General features: G+C 65.7%; 1 protein-coding gene across 6 annotated transcripts in view; it reads right to left on the bottom strand.

Annotated features, from left to right (window-relative positions):
• Positions 1–5,683: 5,683 nt before the first annotated feature.
• Positions 5,684–13,907, bottom strand: part of IGF2 (insulin like growth factor 2) — a 16,486-nt gene continuing 8,262 nt past the window's right edge. Inside the window, exons 1-4 of one of the 6 annotated variants that reach the window (XM_039840367.1) lie at positions 13,194–13,218; positions 8,182–8,344; positions 6,411–6,568; positions 5,684–6,128 (exon numbers count right to left, since the gene is read on the bottom strand). In XM_039840367.1, coding sequence (XP_039696301.1) covers positions 5,874–6,128; positions 6,411–6,568; positions 8,182–8,338 — 570 coding nt within the window. In that variant the 5' untranslated portion in view covers positions 8,339–8,344; positions 13,194–13,218 and the 3' untranslated portion in view covers positions 5,684–5,873. Of the gene's footprint in view, positions 6,129–6,410; positions 6,569–8,181; positions 8,345–9,985; positions 10,106–10,948; positions 11,078–13,193; positions 13,219–13,907 lie in introns of those variants that run through there. The other 5 variants (XM_039840369.1, XM_039840365.1, XM_039840368.1 and 2 more) reach the window with 5 other exon arrangements.

Raw genomic sequence — 13,907 nt, forward strand, 5'->3', positions numbered from 1 at the left:
CAGGGGCAGCGGGCCAGGCCCCGAGGCCGGAGCCCGCGCGCGCGCCGGCCACGGCTCAGCGTGGCTCCCGTCACCGTGAGGACTGTGCCCGTCTCCAGGGAGGCAAGGCGCGGAGGCGGGCCCGGGCCTGAGCTTTCAAACGAGCACCTGGGCTCGGGGCGGAGGTCGGCAGTGCGGACGGACGGGAGGGAGCCTTCTAGAAGGAGGCGCTGGGACCAGGCCCAGGGCGGCAGCAGTGGACGGGGAGTGGCCACCTGCTCTGCCCGCTGCAGGGTCCTTGGCACCTGGAACGGGGTCTGGGGCCAAGTAGCTGTATCCCCCTAAAATTCATTTCCTAAATGACCACAAACTGGGCAGCTTGGAAACAACAGAAATTCCTTCGTCCCAGGCCCGGAGGCCAGGACCGACTTCCAGGCGTCAGGCCCTCCTCGCTCCTTCAGGAGGCTGCGGAGAGGGTCCTCCCTGCCCCTGCCGGGTCCGGGGGGCTGCGGGCGTCCACTCCCGGGCCTCCGTCACCGCGGGGCTCCTCTGCGTGGGCGTGCCCCTTCCCTGCTCTCACTGGGTTTGGGTCCCCCAAAATCCAGGATGATATCGCGAGACCCTTCACTTCATCACGTCCGCAAAGACCCTCTCTGCACACAGACTCACGTTCACAGAGCCCAGGGCTCAGACGGGAGCGCGGGTGTCCTGCTGGGGACCTCCGTTCGGCCCAGCACCGCAGGAGTCTCCCAGTTAGCCGAAGCAGCGAAGGGCAGGCCGGGGCGGCCCCGACCCCTCACCCGCGCTGGCCTCCTCCTCCCGAGCCCACACTCCCCAGGTCCTGCTTCGTCCCCACTCCAGGAGACCCATGCCCACCACCTCCTCGGGCCCGCAGTCCAATGCCACTTTCTTCCTGAGGCCCGTCCTGCCTCCAGGAGCGCCCCCAACATCCCCTCCTCCCCGTGGCATTGGCTGGGGCCCACGTGTGTGAATGGGTGAAGCCACGCGTGGAGCCCGGGCTGAGCTGAGTGTTTACAGAGCGGGGGGCGGGGGCAACCGGGGAGCCCAGCATACCTGGGACGTGGTGGGCGTGGGGCAGCAGTGGGGGTGGCATCCGGGTGAACCCAGGAGCGCCGGGGGAGGCCCCACTGTGCCCAGGGCACGGTGGGGGTGTGGGTGGCCTGGATGGAGATGGAAGACAGGGGGTCCCGATGCCCTCGTCTCGGGGGTCCTGGGAGGGGCCACTGTCAGGGCTGGGTGCTGCATGTTGCTGCTGGGTGAGGCGCTCCAGTCTGGTCTATGGGGCGGCAGAGGGTCCTCGGCTGGGCCCAAACCCCAACGCCCTGGAAGGGTCTCAGAGTTGCTCGCTGGGGGGCTGGGGGCCCATACTGCCAGGGCGGGGGCCCTCCGCTCACCCCTGGCCCCCTGGCCTCATCTCTGCCAGGCCCCTGCCTGCCTCAAGAGTTGCACAAGACCCCCAATGTTCTTTCCCACCCTCCAGACCCTCTCATGCTTCAAGGCTGATGCCCCATCCTCCAGGCAGCCCCAGCTCTCTGCTTGGATTGACTCCCAATGGGCCTGAGCAGCATGGCTGCCCCTGTGCACGCTGCTCCAGACCCCAGAAGACTGGCTTCCAGGGTCACAGCCCCCCAAATGCCGCCTGGCCCCCTGGGCACGGCCTCACCTTCCTCAGCCCCCACCCAGCCGCCCCTCTCCCCAAAGCGGGCACCCTGCTGACAGAGGGCTGGGGGCTGACATGGGGGACCCACCGAGTCGGGGGCCCGAAAGGCCAGCGGCCGGCGCAGCCAGGGCCAGTGGCTCAGGGCCGAGCGGGGAAGGGGCTTTGCGGTGACGTCTGCCGCGGGCGTGTGTCTGTGCAGGTGGGCGCGCAGGTGACCCGAGTCCCCGGTGTGGGCAGTTCTGTGTCTTTGTCACCAGCGACAGCTAGTTTCCAGAACCCGCCCAGTCCCCAGCTGCCCGCGCCCGGGAAGGTCCTCTGCACTTAGTAACCCCCCTCTCCTCAGCAGGGGGCTCCCGGGAAAGACCCCCCACCCCACGGCGCCCTGTGTCTGAGGGTCTGGTGCCGTGACTGTCCCAGAGCCCCCGGCTGGGCTGGGGCAGGGCCGGGAGTGTGTGGACACCTTCGGGCGTCCCCTGCCCCCGCCCCTGCCCTCTCCCCCTCAACCCCACACCCCAGTCAAAGAGTAGAGGACTCCGAAGAAGGTACATTTGAAAATTTTATTGGGATTGCGAGCATTGAGGTTAAAGGCAGAGCCCCGAGCAGTGGGGTCCGCCAGAAACAGCATGTTAAAGGGGCTGAGCCGGGGCAAACACGGTAGGATGGCACTGCGTGTTCCGCGCGTGGGCGTCTTCCGGCGGTGGCACAGAGAGGGACCCAAGAGGGGGTCCTGCCGGAGACTGCTGGGGGGAGGACTCGGGAAGAGGTAGGATGGACAGCCACAACCAGGGCTCGGGGGCCAGAGGGAGCCGGGCCGGATGGCTGGCGGCCTACGGAGAACCGGTACTGGGGGACACAGAGGGGGGCATCGGCAAACGCCCCCGGAGCACCCATCCCGGCGAGGCGGATTAACACTGGGTGGGGTGGGCCCCCGGCTGAATGGGCAGGCAATTTGGGGCGCCTCGAAGTCTTTTTGGATCTCGGGCCAATGTCTGGGTTCTCCAATTATGACAATTTGGCTCTTTGGGCTTCTGTCCAATGTTCCGAATGGCCCATTCCCCGGGCGCCTGCCGAGGGCCCCTCTGTGCCAAGGGCGGGCTGGCATAGCCGCCCCCGGGGTCATGCCAGCCCTGTCGCCAGGGCCCCGAAGCTGCGGGCCTCTAGACTGCTAGTGGGCTGCCTTTAGGGGGGCTGTGCTGGAGGCATAAGTGGGGGGAGGTAAGCCTTCCAGCCGCCCGCGTCCCTGAAGACGGCCCTGGGCGCCGACAGATGGTGGCTGGGTCGGAATCACCAGACCCGCAGGGCCCGGGCCCAAGCGACCCCAGTCAGAGATGGACCTCACAGTTCTCCTGCTCTGCGGGCTCCCTGCTGACCTCCCCCGCTGCCCGACCTCACCCCGCCTGGTCCTCGAGGCGCCCCGCAGAGCCGGAGCCTCCTAGGGACCAGACAGGGTGCCGAGGAGCGGGCAAGGTGTCACCGAGGGGTGGGGGGAGAGCCCCCCAAGTGTGCGGAAGGCGGCCACTTGCTCCAGCCCGATGGAGCCCACGCTCACACATCTGCAGCCCCTTCCCCCCCGGCGGCCTCGGGCCAGCCGGGGGCCCCATCCTGGTGGCCTCCGAGCACCTTCCTGACACCTGAAGGGACGCCGCCCCACACCCTCCACCGCCCCTCAGGACCTCCGGGGACCAGCCACTGTCCCCAAAGGCCAGGCCAGGCAGTGGCCCTCTCCTCCCCCCCGGGACTTCTCCGTGGGGCGCGGTGGCCAGCGCCCCACGGAGGCTCCACTCCCGACTCAACCCAAGCGACAGGGACAGATGGAAACAAAAATCAAACGCGGGACGATAAATGGCGGGGAGCAGGACGAGGCTGGTGGATGGCTGCTCCGTGTGTGCTCGCTTGGGTCACTGCTCCCCTGTTACGGGGCGGGAGGGTATACTTCGGTACGTGAGCGCGTGAGAAGCAAAGGAGGGTCAAAAAAAGAGAAACAAGCCCCAGGAGTGACAAACGAAAGGGGGGGACAGATCGATTGGCGTCAATTTGGGTTCTGATGCGTGTCCGTAATTCTGCGCCTCTCCTCGGAACTCTGACCTCTCTCCGAAACCTCGCTGGGCCACTTCCAGCCCCAGGCGCCCCCCCACCCAGCCCCCACTGCCCCCACCCACCTCCCAACCGCCAGACTTCCCACACTCCCCATCACCTCTGCCGGCCTCCCTGTCGAGAGGCCGGCAAAGGTGATCCCAGATGTGCCCCGGGGGGGCCGGGGGCCCCTGGTCTTGCTCGAGGGGCACATCTAGGGGTCAGGCTGCTCGGTGGGCATGTCTCGCGCGGCGAGGCCACCTCCCGTCTGGCCTCACCCACCCCTCGCTGCCACGATGGCAGGGCGCGCTGGTGGCGGGTCTGGGGGCTTCGGGCTCACACTGCAGGGGCCGCTGGGACACACCCCTCCCCACCCAGGGTACATCCCAGGGGACAGGAGGGGAGCACGGGACACGAAAACCTCGTCGAAAGAATTTGGGATGGAACGTGGCCTAATCCACACAACGCTTTTTCATTCTAGTTTCCATCCATCCGTGTGTGTGTGTGTGGGGGAATTGCATGTGTGGGGGTGCGTGTGTGTGTGTGGTGTGTGTGTCTGTGTGTGTGTGTGGCAAAGCGTGGGAGTGTGTGTGTGACAATGTATGCGTGTGTCCACAGGGATGCATGTGGCTGTGCGTGTGCTTTTAGGTGGGATGGTGTGTAAGATTTTGGGGTGAGTGGGTTTTGGGAGGATGGACTTTGTGCCAATTGAACTCCGTTCGTGCCTGTTTCGGTTCTCGTGTTCCGCGTCCCCTCCTGTGGTCTCAGTGGCCCCCAACTAGCTCCATGGTGACTCAGGGTCGGGGGGCCCGAGCGGACGGCGAGTCGGGTGGCTGCTGTTGTTAGGAACCAGTCACACCGAAAGTGCCCAAGGGTCTCGTATGGGCAGGGAGGTGGCCGCGAAGCTGTGACATGCCCACCTGAAAATTTAGGGGTCCCCTCCTTTCTCCTAGATGGTCAGGGACTCGAGACCACAGCCAATTTGGCTCGAAGTCCTAAAGGAGATGAGAAGGAGGGGGAAGGGGCGCCAAATTCTTTTATTTTGCCAATTGTTTCTAAGCCAGTTTGTTTTTTAGTATATTTTCAGCCAATTGATTCTATGGGTTTTTTTCTGCTAATTCACTTTTCTGGTGTTTCTAAAAAGCCAATCAGTTTTAAGGGGGCTGATTTGAGTGTGTGTGTGTAAGTGCGCAAGTATGTATACGTGTGTGAGTGTGTGCATGTGGGTGTGTGTGAGTGTGTGACCACGTATGTATGTGCCATGAGTGTATGTGTGTGGGGTGTGTGTGTGTGTGGCTGAAGTGTGTGACCATGTCTTATATTATACATGAAGTGTATGTGTGTAAGTGTGTGTGTGTGTGTGTGTGTGTGACACGTATGTATGTGCTATGAGTGTGAGTGTGTATGTGTGTGTGTGGAGTGTGTGTGGGTATGTATATGTGTGAGTGTATGTGTAGGTATGTATGTGTATGTGTATGTGAGTGTGTGTGTGTGTGTGTGTGTGTGTGTGTGTAGTGAAGGGTTTATGTTTTCTATTTGTTGTACTATGAATTTAGGAAGCCAATTTTAGAGAATGGTAGGGAGGCAAATCAAAGGGAAACAAATAAAGGCTCGAAATCAAAATGAAAGGCTCAGAGAATGAAAGTAGAAACAAAATCAAAGGAGAAGGAAACAAATGAAATGAAAACAAAATTGAAATAGTAAATTACTCATTAGGGAGCTCAATAGAAAGAATGAGACAAATTAGAGAACAACCCCAAAGAATAAATATGTAATAAATGAGACAATGCGAACAAATAAAAGACAATAGAATATTCCCATAAATAACAAACTCCATAATTAAAAGAATAAAAGAAAAAGTAAGATTGGAGGAATAATTTGGAGGAGGTTCTTTTGGAGGGGGATAATTGCAGGAGAGTCAAGTGTCGGTGTGTCCATTTTGACTGCTGGGGTTCCCTCAGCCGGTGGAAGGGCGAGGGAGAGCAGCCTGACTTGGGGAGGCTGGGGCGCGGGGGCGGGCTGGGGGGCCCTGGGGAGGACGGCGCAGAGTGGTTTCAGAGCGGGACCTGGTGGAAAGGCCGCTGGTCAGGGGAGCACGAGGAGGATGGGGCCCTGGGCAGAATTACGACCACGGTCTGGCTCACTTCCGATTGTTGGGACCCTCTGGGGAGGCACCCCCGTGGGCAGTGGAGTCGTGCGCGGCGGGGTCGTCGGTGGACAGAGCCATCAGGGGCCGGTGACGCGTGGCCTCTCTGAAGGCTTCCAGCTCCCGAGCAAGCATGCGGCCCCGGCGGACTCGGAGGAGGGCAGGCAGGCCTCTGCGCAGGCGTTGGGCGGACTGCATCCAGCTGTCATATTGGAAGAACTTGCCCACGGGGTATCTGGGGAAGTTGTCCTGGGAGGGGAGGGCTAGTCAAGGGGCGCCCAGCTCCCCGCTCCAGCCCCCCGCCGGCCTGCGCACCTACACCTGTCATCCTGCCAGGCTACAGACCCACAGCGCGCCCAGCTTCTGGCCAAGATCCCCGGCGGGGGACACAAGGCGAACTTGTGACTTGCTCTTGAGCTGTACTCCCGGCTAAGGAGCTGGCTGCACCCTGTCCCCTGGCTCAGAGGTGATGGTCCTAAGGGGCTCCCAGGGGAGGGAGGGGCCCCGCGCCCCCGCTGGCCCTCGTCTTACCGGAAGCACGGTCGGAGAGGTCGACACGTCCCTCTCGGACTTGGCGGGGGCGGCGCAGTAGGTCTCCAGAAGGGCCAGGTCGCAGCTGCGGAAGCAACACTCTTCCACGATGCCCCGGCTGCGGCGGTTCGCGCGGCTGGCTGGCCTGCCTGGAAGCCCCGCGGGAGGGGGAGAGGGTCCCTTAGCACTGGGCACCGCCGGGGATGCGCCTCCCCACGCCGCCAGGGCCCCCCGGCCTGGCGGCACAGGGCGGAGGAAGGCGAGGGCCCCCGCAGGGGTGCCCGGGAGCAGAGGAGGGAGAGGGGGTGGCACCCCCCCCCCGCCGCTTCTCGGTGCCGGCCCCCTCACACTGGACGTGAGCACGGCCTCCGGGTCCCCAGACCCAGAGCCCTTTGCAAAGCGTGGGTCCTGTCCCGAGGCCAGGCTGGGACACGGTGCCACCCTGAGCTGAGCAGGAGCCGCCAGGCGGGGATGGGAGGAGGAAGAAGAAGACGGGAGGGGAGGAGTGAGGACCTGCACAAACCACGCCCTCCTGCCCTCCCGCCCTCCCCCTCGGCTCCACGCGGCTCGTCCTGGCCAGAGGGGAAGCACCAGCGCTTCATCCCGGGGTGCCAAGGGCAGGCGCCACTGTGGGGGAGGGAGAGGAGCCCCTAGGAAGGGGCTCTGCCATGGGGTCCTGAGGGTGGGGGCTCGGGCCAGCTGGCGCCAGACCCTACAGTGCCACTTCCTGCCCCCGAAGGAGGCACGGGAGAGGGGGCACAGGGCAGGCCGGGCGGGCAGGGGCTTCAGAAGCCCGAGGAGCAGGAACACTTTTCCAAGAGAAGCTCTGAAATGCCAAGACTGACGTCTGTGGGCCACGGGGAGGGCCGGGGCCAGGTGTGGCCTTCACAGCCGACTTGCCCTCCCCAGCCCGGCACCCCCCAGGAATGGCGGCTGAGCCCAGAGGGAGCACTCTCTCCTCTCCCCACCCTCAGGTCAGGCGGGGCCCGCGCCCCAGTTCCTGCCCCACTCTACGGGTAAGGAAGCTGAGGCCCAGCTGGCTGGGAGGTGGGAGCAGGGAGCAGTCACCTCCAACTAGGGGTTCCGCCCTGCTGCCCAGGGCGCAGGGGCGGGGGGAGCCCCAGGACAGAAGCAGGACAGCAGCCGAAGCTCAGGCCAGCAGCTGGGCGCCCACGCCGTGGCCCGCCCCACAGGTGCAGACCCCAGAACACCCCACCCTGGGGGCTCGAGTCTTCCCTTGCACCCCCATGTGGAGCTAAGTGCCCTGAGCATGTAGGGAACACACACTCACACCGGCGAGCAACACGTGTTTTTATTCCCACTGCTTTGTCATCCGTTTGATTGAGTTTTAAATCCGATCGCCCATGAACGCGTGCCCATTGTTAAAATGTCAAGGGACCCAAGAGACTCGGTGCCCACGGCCCCACCCGTGGGCAGGTCAGGGAGAGGCTGCCTCTGCTCAGGCCCGGCTCGTCCCATCTGGAAGCCCCGCCCCACCCGCCTGCTAAGTCTGGCCCCAGGTGAAGACCACAGTCGTCTGTCCTCAAGCCACGTTGTAGAACCAGGGGGCGTGAGTGCCACCTAGGCACCCTGCAGGTGCCCCGTGAAGACGAACTGCGGGGTCCCAACCGTGAGGCGGGAGCCGGGGGTCACCCACCTTGGCAAGCCCTCCCTCCACCCGGGCCCACGGGAAGGCGGACTCTGGCATTTATTGAGCATCTGCTGTGTGCGCCCCTCCCCCGGGCCCCTCCGCCCCGGCCGAGTTACTTACTGAAGTAGAAGCCGCGGTCCCCACAGACGAACTGGAGGGTGTCCACCAGCTCCCCGCCGCACAGGGTCTCACTGGGGCGGTAAGCAGCAAAGCAGCACGAGGCCAAGGCCAAGAAGGCGAGCGCCACCAGCACCGACTTCGGCATCGGGAGCTCCATTAGGGTCTGGGGGCCGAGAGGAGGCAGTGAGCCCCACCCACCCCGCCAGCCAGGGGGCTCCCCAAGAGGCGAGGCCGGCAAAGGGGCCGGGCCAGCTTCCTCTGGGGACACCAGCCCAGCCACGTCCAGACTTAGAGTTCCGTCACGGCTGTAAATGAGGGATTTCCCCCGCAGTGGTACCGCTCTGACTGACAAACACCCACTGCGTCTTAACCGCGGAGGCGGGCGGGGCCCCGGTGGGAAGCACACCTCTGACTGGCTCCGAGGGCCGCCCGTCCCCATTGCCATTATCGCGGGGGCTCAGTGTTGGACACCGGACCTGGCCTCCATCCTATGATGTCATGAGGGTGGGGCCAGCACAGGGCAGTGGCCACTCCTTGGGTCTCCCACTGCCAGCCAGGATGGCAGACAGCCCCACCCCACCACGGAGAGTGAGTAACCCAGGAGACCGACCCCTCCTCTCCAAACAGCAGGGGTCCTGCTGGGCCGGCCACACTGCCTCCCCCTTCCCCCGCTCCCCCTTCCCCCTCCGTCTGTGGCTGAGCACAGTTCAGGATCCAGTGGTGAACGAGGGTGCTGCCCACACCCGGGGACCTCATGCTCCTCAACCTCCCAGTGCCCCAGCTCCAGCCCGCCCCGGGGGGCCAACACCAGCGGAAGAGCCGAAAGCCTCCTCTCCAAGCCTGGTATCACGACACCCAGGGCCGGGGACTTCGAAGCCCCTCGGGGACCATGAGGCCCTCTCCCAGTTTGGGGTACCAAACTGCACCCGGGGCAGCAGCTGGAGAGAAGAAGGCGAGGCCACCTGGAGGCCGGACGCCATGTCCTTCGGCGCCCAATTCGGAAGGAGGGGAGTGTCCTTAGGACACACCCCCGAACAGCCCTGGAGCAAGGAGTGGGGGGCTTGGGAGGGAACCTCAGTTTCTCTTTAGACGCGGCGAGCTGCCCTGCCTCCACTAGGAAGCCCCGCCCCCAAGCAGGCAGCCCCAGCCTGCCCTCTACAGGAGAGAGCCCCTTTTGGGGGCACAGTCATGGCCCGGGGCCTCTGAAGCCAGTGGCAGCCCGAGGCTACCCGAGCAAAGGCAGGGTGGGCTGCCCCTCCCAGGCTCCGCACCCAGTGGGCAGAGGGGCGGCGAGCAGCCGGGGCCCTCCCAGTCTGGAGCCCGGCTGCTGCTCGCTGGCCGGGAGAGTTTCGAAGCCACGAGTCGGGACGGTGAGGGCATAAGGGAGCACACTCCTGCTGAAGCTCGCTAAAGAGCGGTGGCCGGCTGCACGGAAGGACCTGAAGTGCCACCTCGCTCACCTCCTGCTGCTCTGGAATGGCCCCGGCTGCGCTCCCTGCTGCCTCCACGGCCAGCCCTTTCCAAATTCTAAGAACAAATGTGGCCAGCGAGTGGCTCGGCACCCGCCGAGCGGCAGCTCCATCCAGTGTGGGGTCCAGTCCAGGGCACCAGCAGGGAACGCAAGCCTGGCCGAGAGGCACGCAGATGTGCAGGTGAGCAAGACAGCCCCAGCGGGGCAGAGGCAGAGAGGGCGCAGGGGCTGTGCCAGAGGCAGGGGCCAGGCGCAGCCGCGGGGGCCGAGGCCGAGGTGGTCGGCGGCCGGAGCGGCAGCGCACTGGGGTGCTCGCCCAGCAGCTCTGGTTACCTGCAGCTGGACAGGAGGTTCCTGGGGCTGGAAGAAGCAGACAAGGCTGGAAGACTGCCTCACAGGAGAAGCTAAAGTCCGGTCCCCAAGCTGGTCAGTGCCTCAGCTTTTATGTCTGAGCGGGCTCCTCCCAGTCCCGGCTCCACCCTACCCCCACCCCTCTCCGGGCTGACCACTCCCCCCGTCCCTTTGCTCCCGCCCCCTCCCTGCTTCCAGCCAGTCCCTTCTCTCCTGCACCCCCAACAGCTAGCTCTGGACCGTCCCTAAGCAGAGTACCACAGGGGGGAGGGGAAAAGAGGGCGGGGGGCTCACTCTACTTGGCAAGTCAGCACAGTGCATTGGGGGCGGGGAGGGCTGCCAGCCTGTGTGCAGACGTGTCCGCCACGGAGCGAGGGGCGGACACCCTCCCCTGAGCCGCACGCTCCCTGCCTTTCTGCGCGCGGAGCAGCCCCTCTCCCCAGAATCCCGCTTGGAAACGTTCGGGACAGGGAAAGGGGAGCCGGGGGCGGGGGGGCGGGGGGGGGATACTGCAAATGTGGCGTCTGGCATGACTCTGTTGCCAACTCGGCCCCCCTCGCTCCATCCTGGCCCCGCCCACCCAGTTTTCCTCTCTCGGTCTCGCTGGCACGGAGTCAACATACCAGGGTGGGTTTCTGAGATTTGCGCCCCTTCTCATTACCCAGCACCCTTGGGGGACGGCCCCGCCCCAAACGGCACAAATCGCAAACTTTCGGCAACAAGTCTCCCACCGCCGCCCCGCCCCGAAAACCGACCAGGGGTCGCCTCTCTGCGAACAGCTCACGCCTCTCTCGGCGTTTGAAGCCCCTACCCCACCCCCTCCACGGCGCAGAGGACGGAGAGCTCGGGCTTTGCAACGGGGAACCGGACCCACAGCCCCCCGCCACCCCGGACGCGGCCCAACCTCCCGCTGCCCGCCAGCCCCGCGGGCCCCGCCGCGCTTACCTGGAAGCCGGCACAGCCGCCGCCCACCTCCCTGCTGCGTATCGCAAACCGAACAGCGGGCGTTGGCCCTCCTGCCGGGCACTCCTCTGCCAGCGCCGCTCTGGCCGGGTCGCGGGGGCCGAATGTGCGACGGGGAGCAGGGCGCAGATATTCGAAAGGCTCAATCGGGCTCGTCTCCGGCGCAAAATCCGCTCATCGCTAAACTATCGCTCGCCTCAGATCGGCTATCGCTCGCTCACGAAGGAAGGCTAGAGAGCAGAGACCAGAACCAGAAGGCCGGAGAACAAGCAGAGGAGAAGGGGCAGCAACGTCAGGGGTCGAGGGACAGCTGAGGCGTGGGAGGCGTCACCCAGGCCGTGAGCACCCAACTCAGTTTGGAGCCGACAGAGCCCTCAGCCATCCTGGAGCAGACCTCAGAGAACAGTGAGTAGCAACACTGGAACAACTCAGGCAACGACAGTGAGGCGCAACCAGGCTACCCAAGGGAGAACTGAAACAGGAGCAACAGGGAGAAATGGCTCTTACACTCAGCTCACAGGCTCAATCTACCCTCTGAGAAACCACTGCCTCCCCTCGACAATAGGACGGGCGTTGAGGTAGATAGAAGAGGAGGCGGCGGGGAATCCGCAGGCCCGGCGGAGCGCGACCCCGCCGACGGCGCCCGAGACGGGAGTCAGCAGCGTTGCGGACGGCGTCGACGCGGGGCCGCCAGCCCGGTGGAGGCGCTGGCGGGCCGAGCGCGGGCGGGCGTGGGCCAGGAGGCGGGGGCGGCCGGAAGGGGGGGCCGGGGGCCGGCCTGGCCTCACGCAGCTCCGCCGGAGAGCAGGCGAACTCCGGGCGCCAACGCCCGGCTCTTATAGCCGCGCCACCCCGCGGCGCGGCGCCCGCGCGGGCCCCTCTGGCCTTGAGCCCGCGCCAATGGGCGCCCGCCGGGCCCTCGCCCCGCCCCCGGACCGCCCCCGCAACTCGAGCCAGGGGGAGGGGGGCGCGGGCTTCGGGGCCCCGGGGCCCCGGGAGGCGGTGGTGTGGGGGGGCCGTGGGGTGCGCGGGGGCGAGATTGGATTGGGGGCAGGGAAGGCAGAGTGTGCGAGAAATCCCAAATCGCCATTGTAAAGTGTTTGGGGACCCCACCTCAGGTTCCGGGGATCCCTGCGCTCCAGCGCGGGGGTCGCAGAGCGCTGTCCCGGGCCCTAGCGGTGGCAGGGAACGCCGCTTCCCGACACGCGGCGGGGGCGCCCTGTCGCACTTAGGGCGCAGGTGTCTCGGCGTGGGCCGGGGGTCCTCAAGTCCCGCTGGGAAGTGTGGGGAAGGGGGGAGTCTCTGGGCGCGCGCAGAGCGCGCAGCCTCCACCTGCCCGAGCAGGCGCGGCGCCTCGTGCCGCAGCCCCAGCCCGAGCGTCCCCCAGTACGGCGCGGGAGCCAGGTAGTAGCCACGGCGGCCGCCAGGTGCGATCGTGGGGACCCGACTCGAATGTGGCCCAGGCAGGGGGCCTGCCGAGGCTGCGCCCGCCGGGGAGAGGAGCAGGGCGGGAACCCCACGCAAATCCTACGTGCATGACCCAGCGCCCCGGAGCGCGTCTAAGCAGCTGGCCTCGGGGGCCCACCCCAAAAATCCGGATAATGGTTTCTCCACCCTCAGGGCGCTAGACTAAGCTAGCGTAGATTCGGGTTCGGCCCCGGGGGCCACCACGATAATTTGGGGGTCTGGGGAAACCATCTCCTGGAGAGTTTGGACGATGTAAGAAGTGGCTTTTACTAACTCAAAACCACGCATAGGCCCCAGCGGCCGCCCGCTCCCCGGACCCCCGGCCGCCCGCGCCTCTCCAAGCGGCGGAAGCCTGCGCGGTGCTCGCCCCCTCGCTCCGCCGTCAATCACCTCGCCCGCGCTCCGCGCGCGCCTCCCGGAGTCCTGTGCCCCGCGGGCTGGAGGCGCCGCGCAGTGCCGCGCGAGCGCGGTGCGCCTCGCTTCGGCGTCCCTCCGACCCGGCGCCCTGGCCGCCCCGCTTTGGGGCCGCCAAGGCGCTTTCCCCGCAGTTACGATCTTTGCAAAGCAGACGAAAGCGGCGCCGGTTTCGGAGCGCCGGGTCCCAAGGAGCACGACCGCCCAGAGCAGCAAGCCCGCAGCGGGTTCCCGCGCTCCGCGCCTGTGTCCCCGGCGGCTGCCGGAGGCGAGCGCCAGCCCGGGCGAGACGGCGACGGGTTCGGGCAGGAGCCGCGCTGCGGCGTGGAGGCGGCGGGGAGCTCACCGCGAGGCTGGAGGCTGTGTCCGCGGGCGCGCTAGGAGCCGAGGCAGGAGACAGCTCTGCGGCCGGCGGTGGACAGCGCTGAAGGTGAGCGAGACCCCGAAGGCCGTCAGTCCCCAATGTCCGGGGGCAACGCCCAGTCCGTTGGAAGACCCGGGGACAATGCCCAAATTTGGGGGAAACTGGGGGCAATGCCCAGTCGTTTTCCTGGACGCGGGAGAAGGTCTGCCGACGTCCTGGCGGACACGTAGTCGGGCCAAGTGTGCTTGGGGACGCAGAAATTCTGCAAAGCCGAGGGGCTCCGGGACTTTCGTGGGAGATACAGAGAGGCCCGAGATCAGGGCCTGCCCTGCGCGGGACTGGGGGCTGCGGAGGGCGGCTGGCGGCCCAAGGACAATGCCAGAAATCAGGGACGAGTAGGGGCTCTGTCTGATCTGCAGGCCGAGAGAACGAGTGTCCTCAAGTAGGGGGCCCAGGGGAGGCCCTGTGATGTGGGACTGTGATTAACCACTAAATTCGAGACTCCAGAAAAATAGAGCCCAGCTTTGGGGGATCAGGGGAAACCGCTCCATGCAATTGGGCGACGGAGGATCCCCGTCCAGAATGTGGGGGACCCAGCATCTTGGTCAGCGGGTTGCGGGGATCCCAGGTGGCTCCTGGGGAGGTAGTTTTCTGAGTGACTCAGGAGAAATTCTCTATGTGGAACTTGAGGGCGAC

Source organism: Pteropus medius, unplaced genomic scaffold, assembly GCF_902729225.1.
Source record: "Pteropus medius unplaced genomic scaffold, Ma_sr-lr_union100, whole genome shotgun sequence".
Lineage (NCBI taxonomy): Eukaryota > Metazoa > Chordata > Mammalia > Chiroptera > Pteropodidae > Pteropus > Pteropus medius.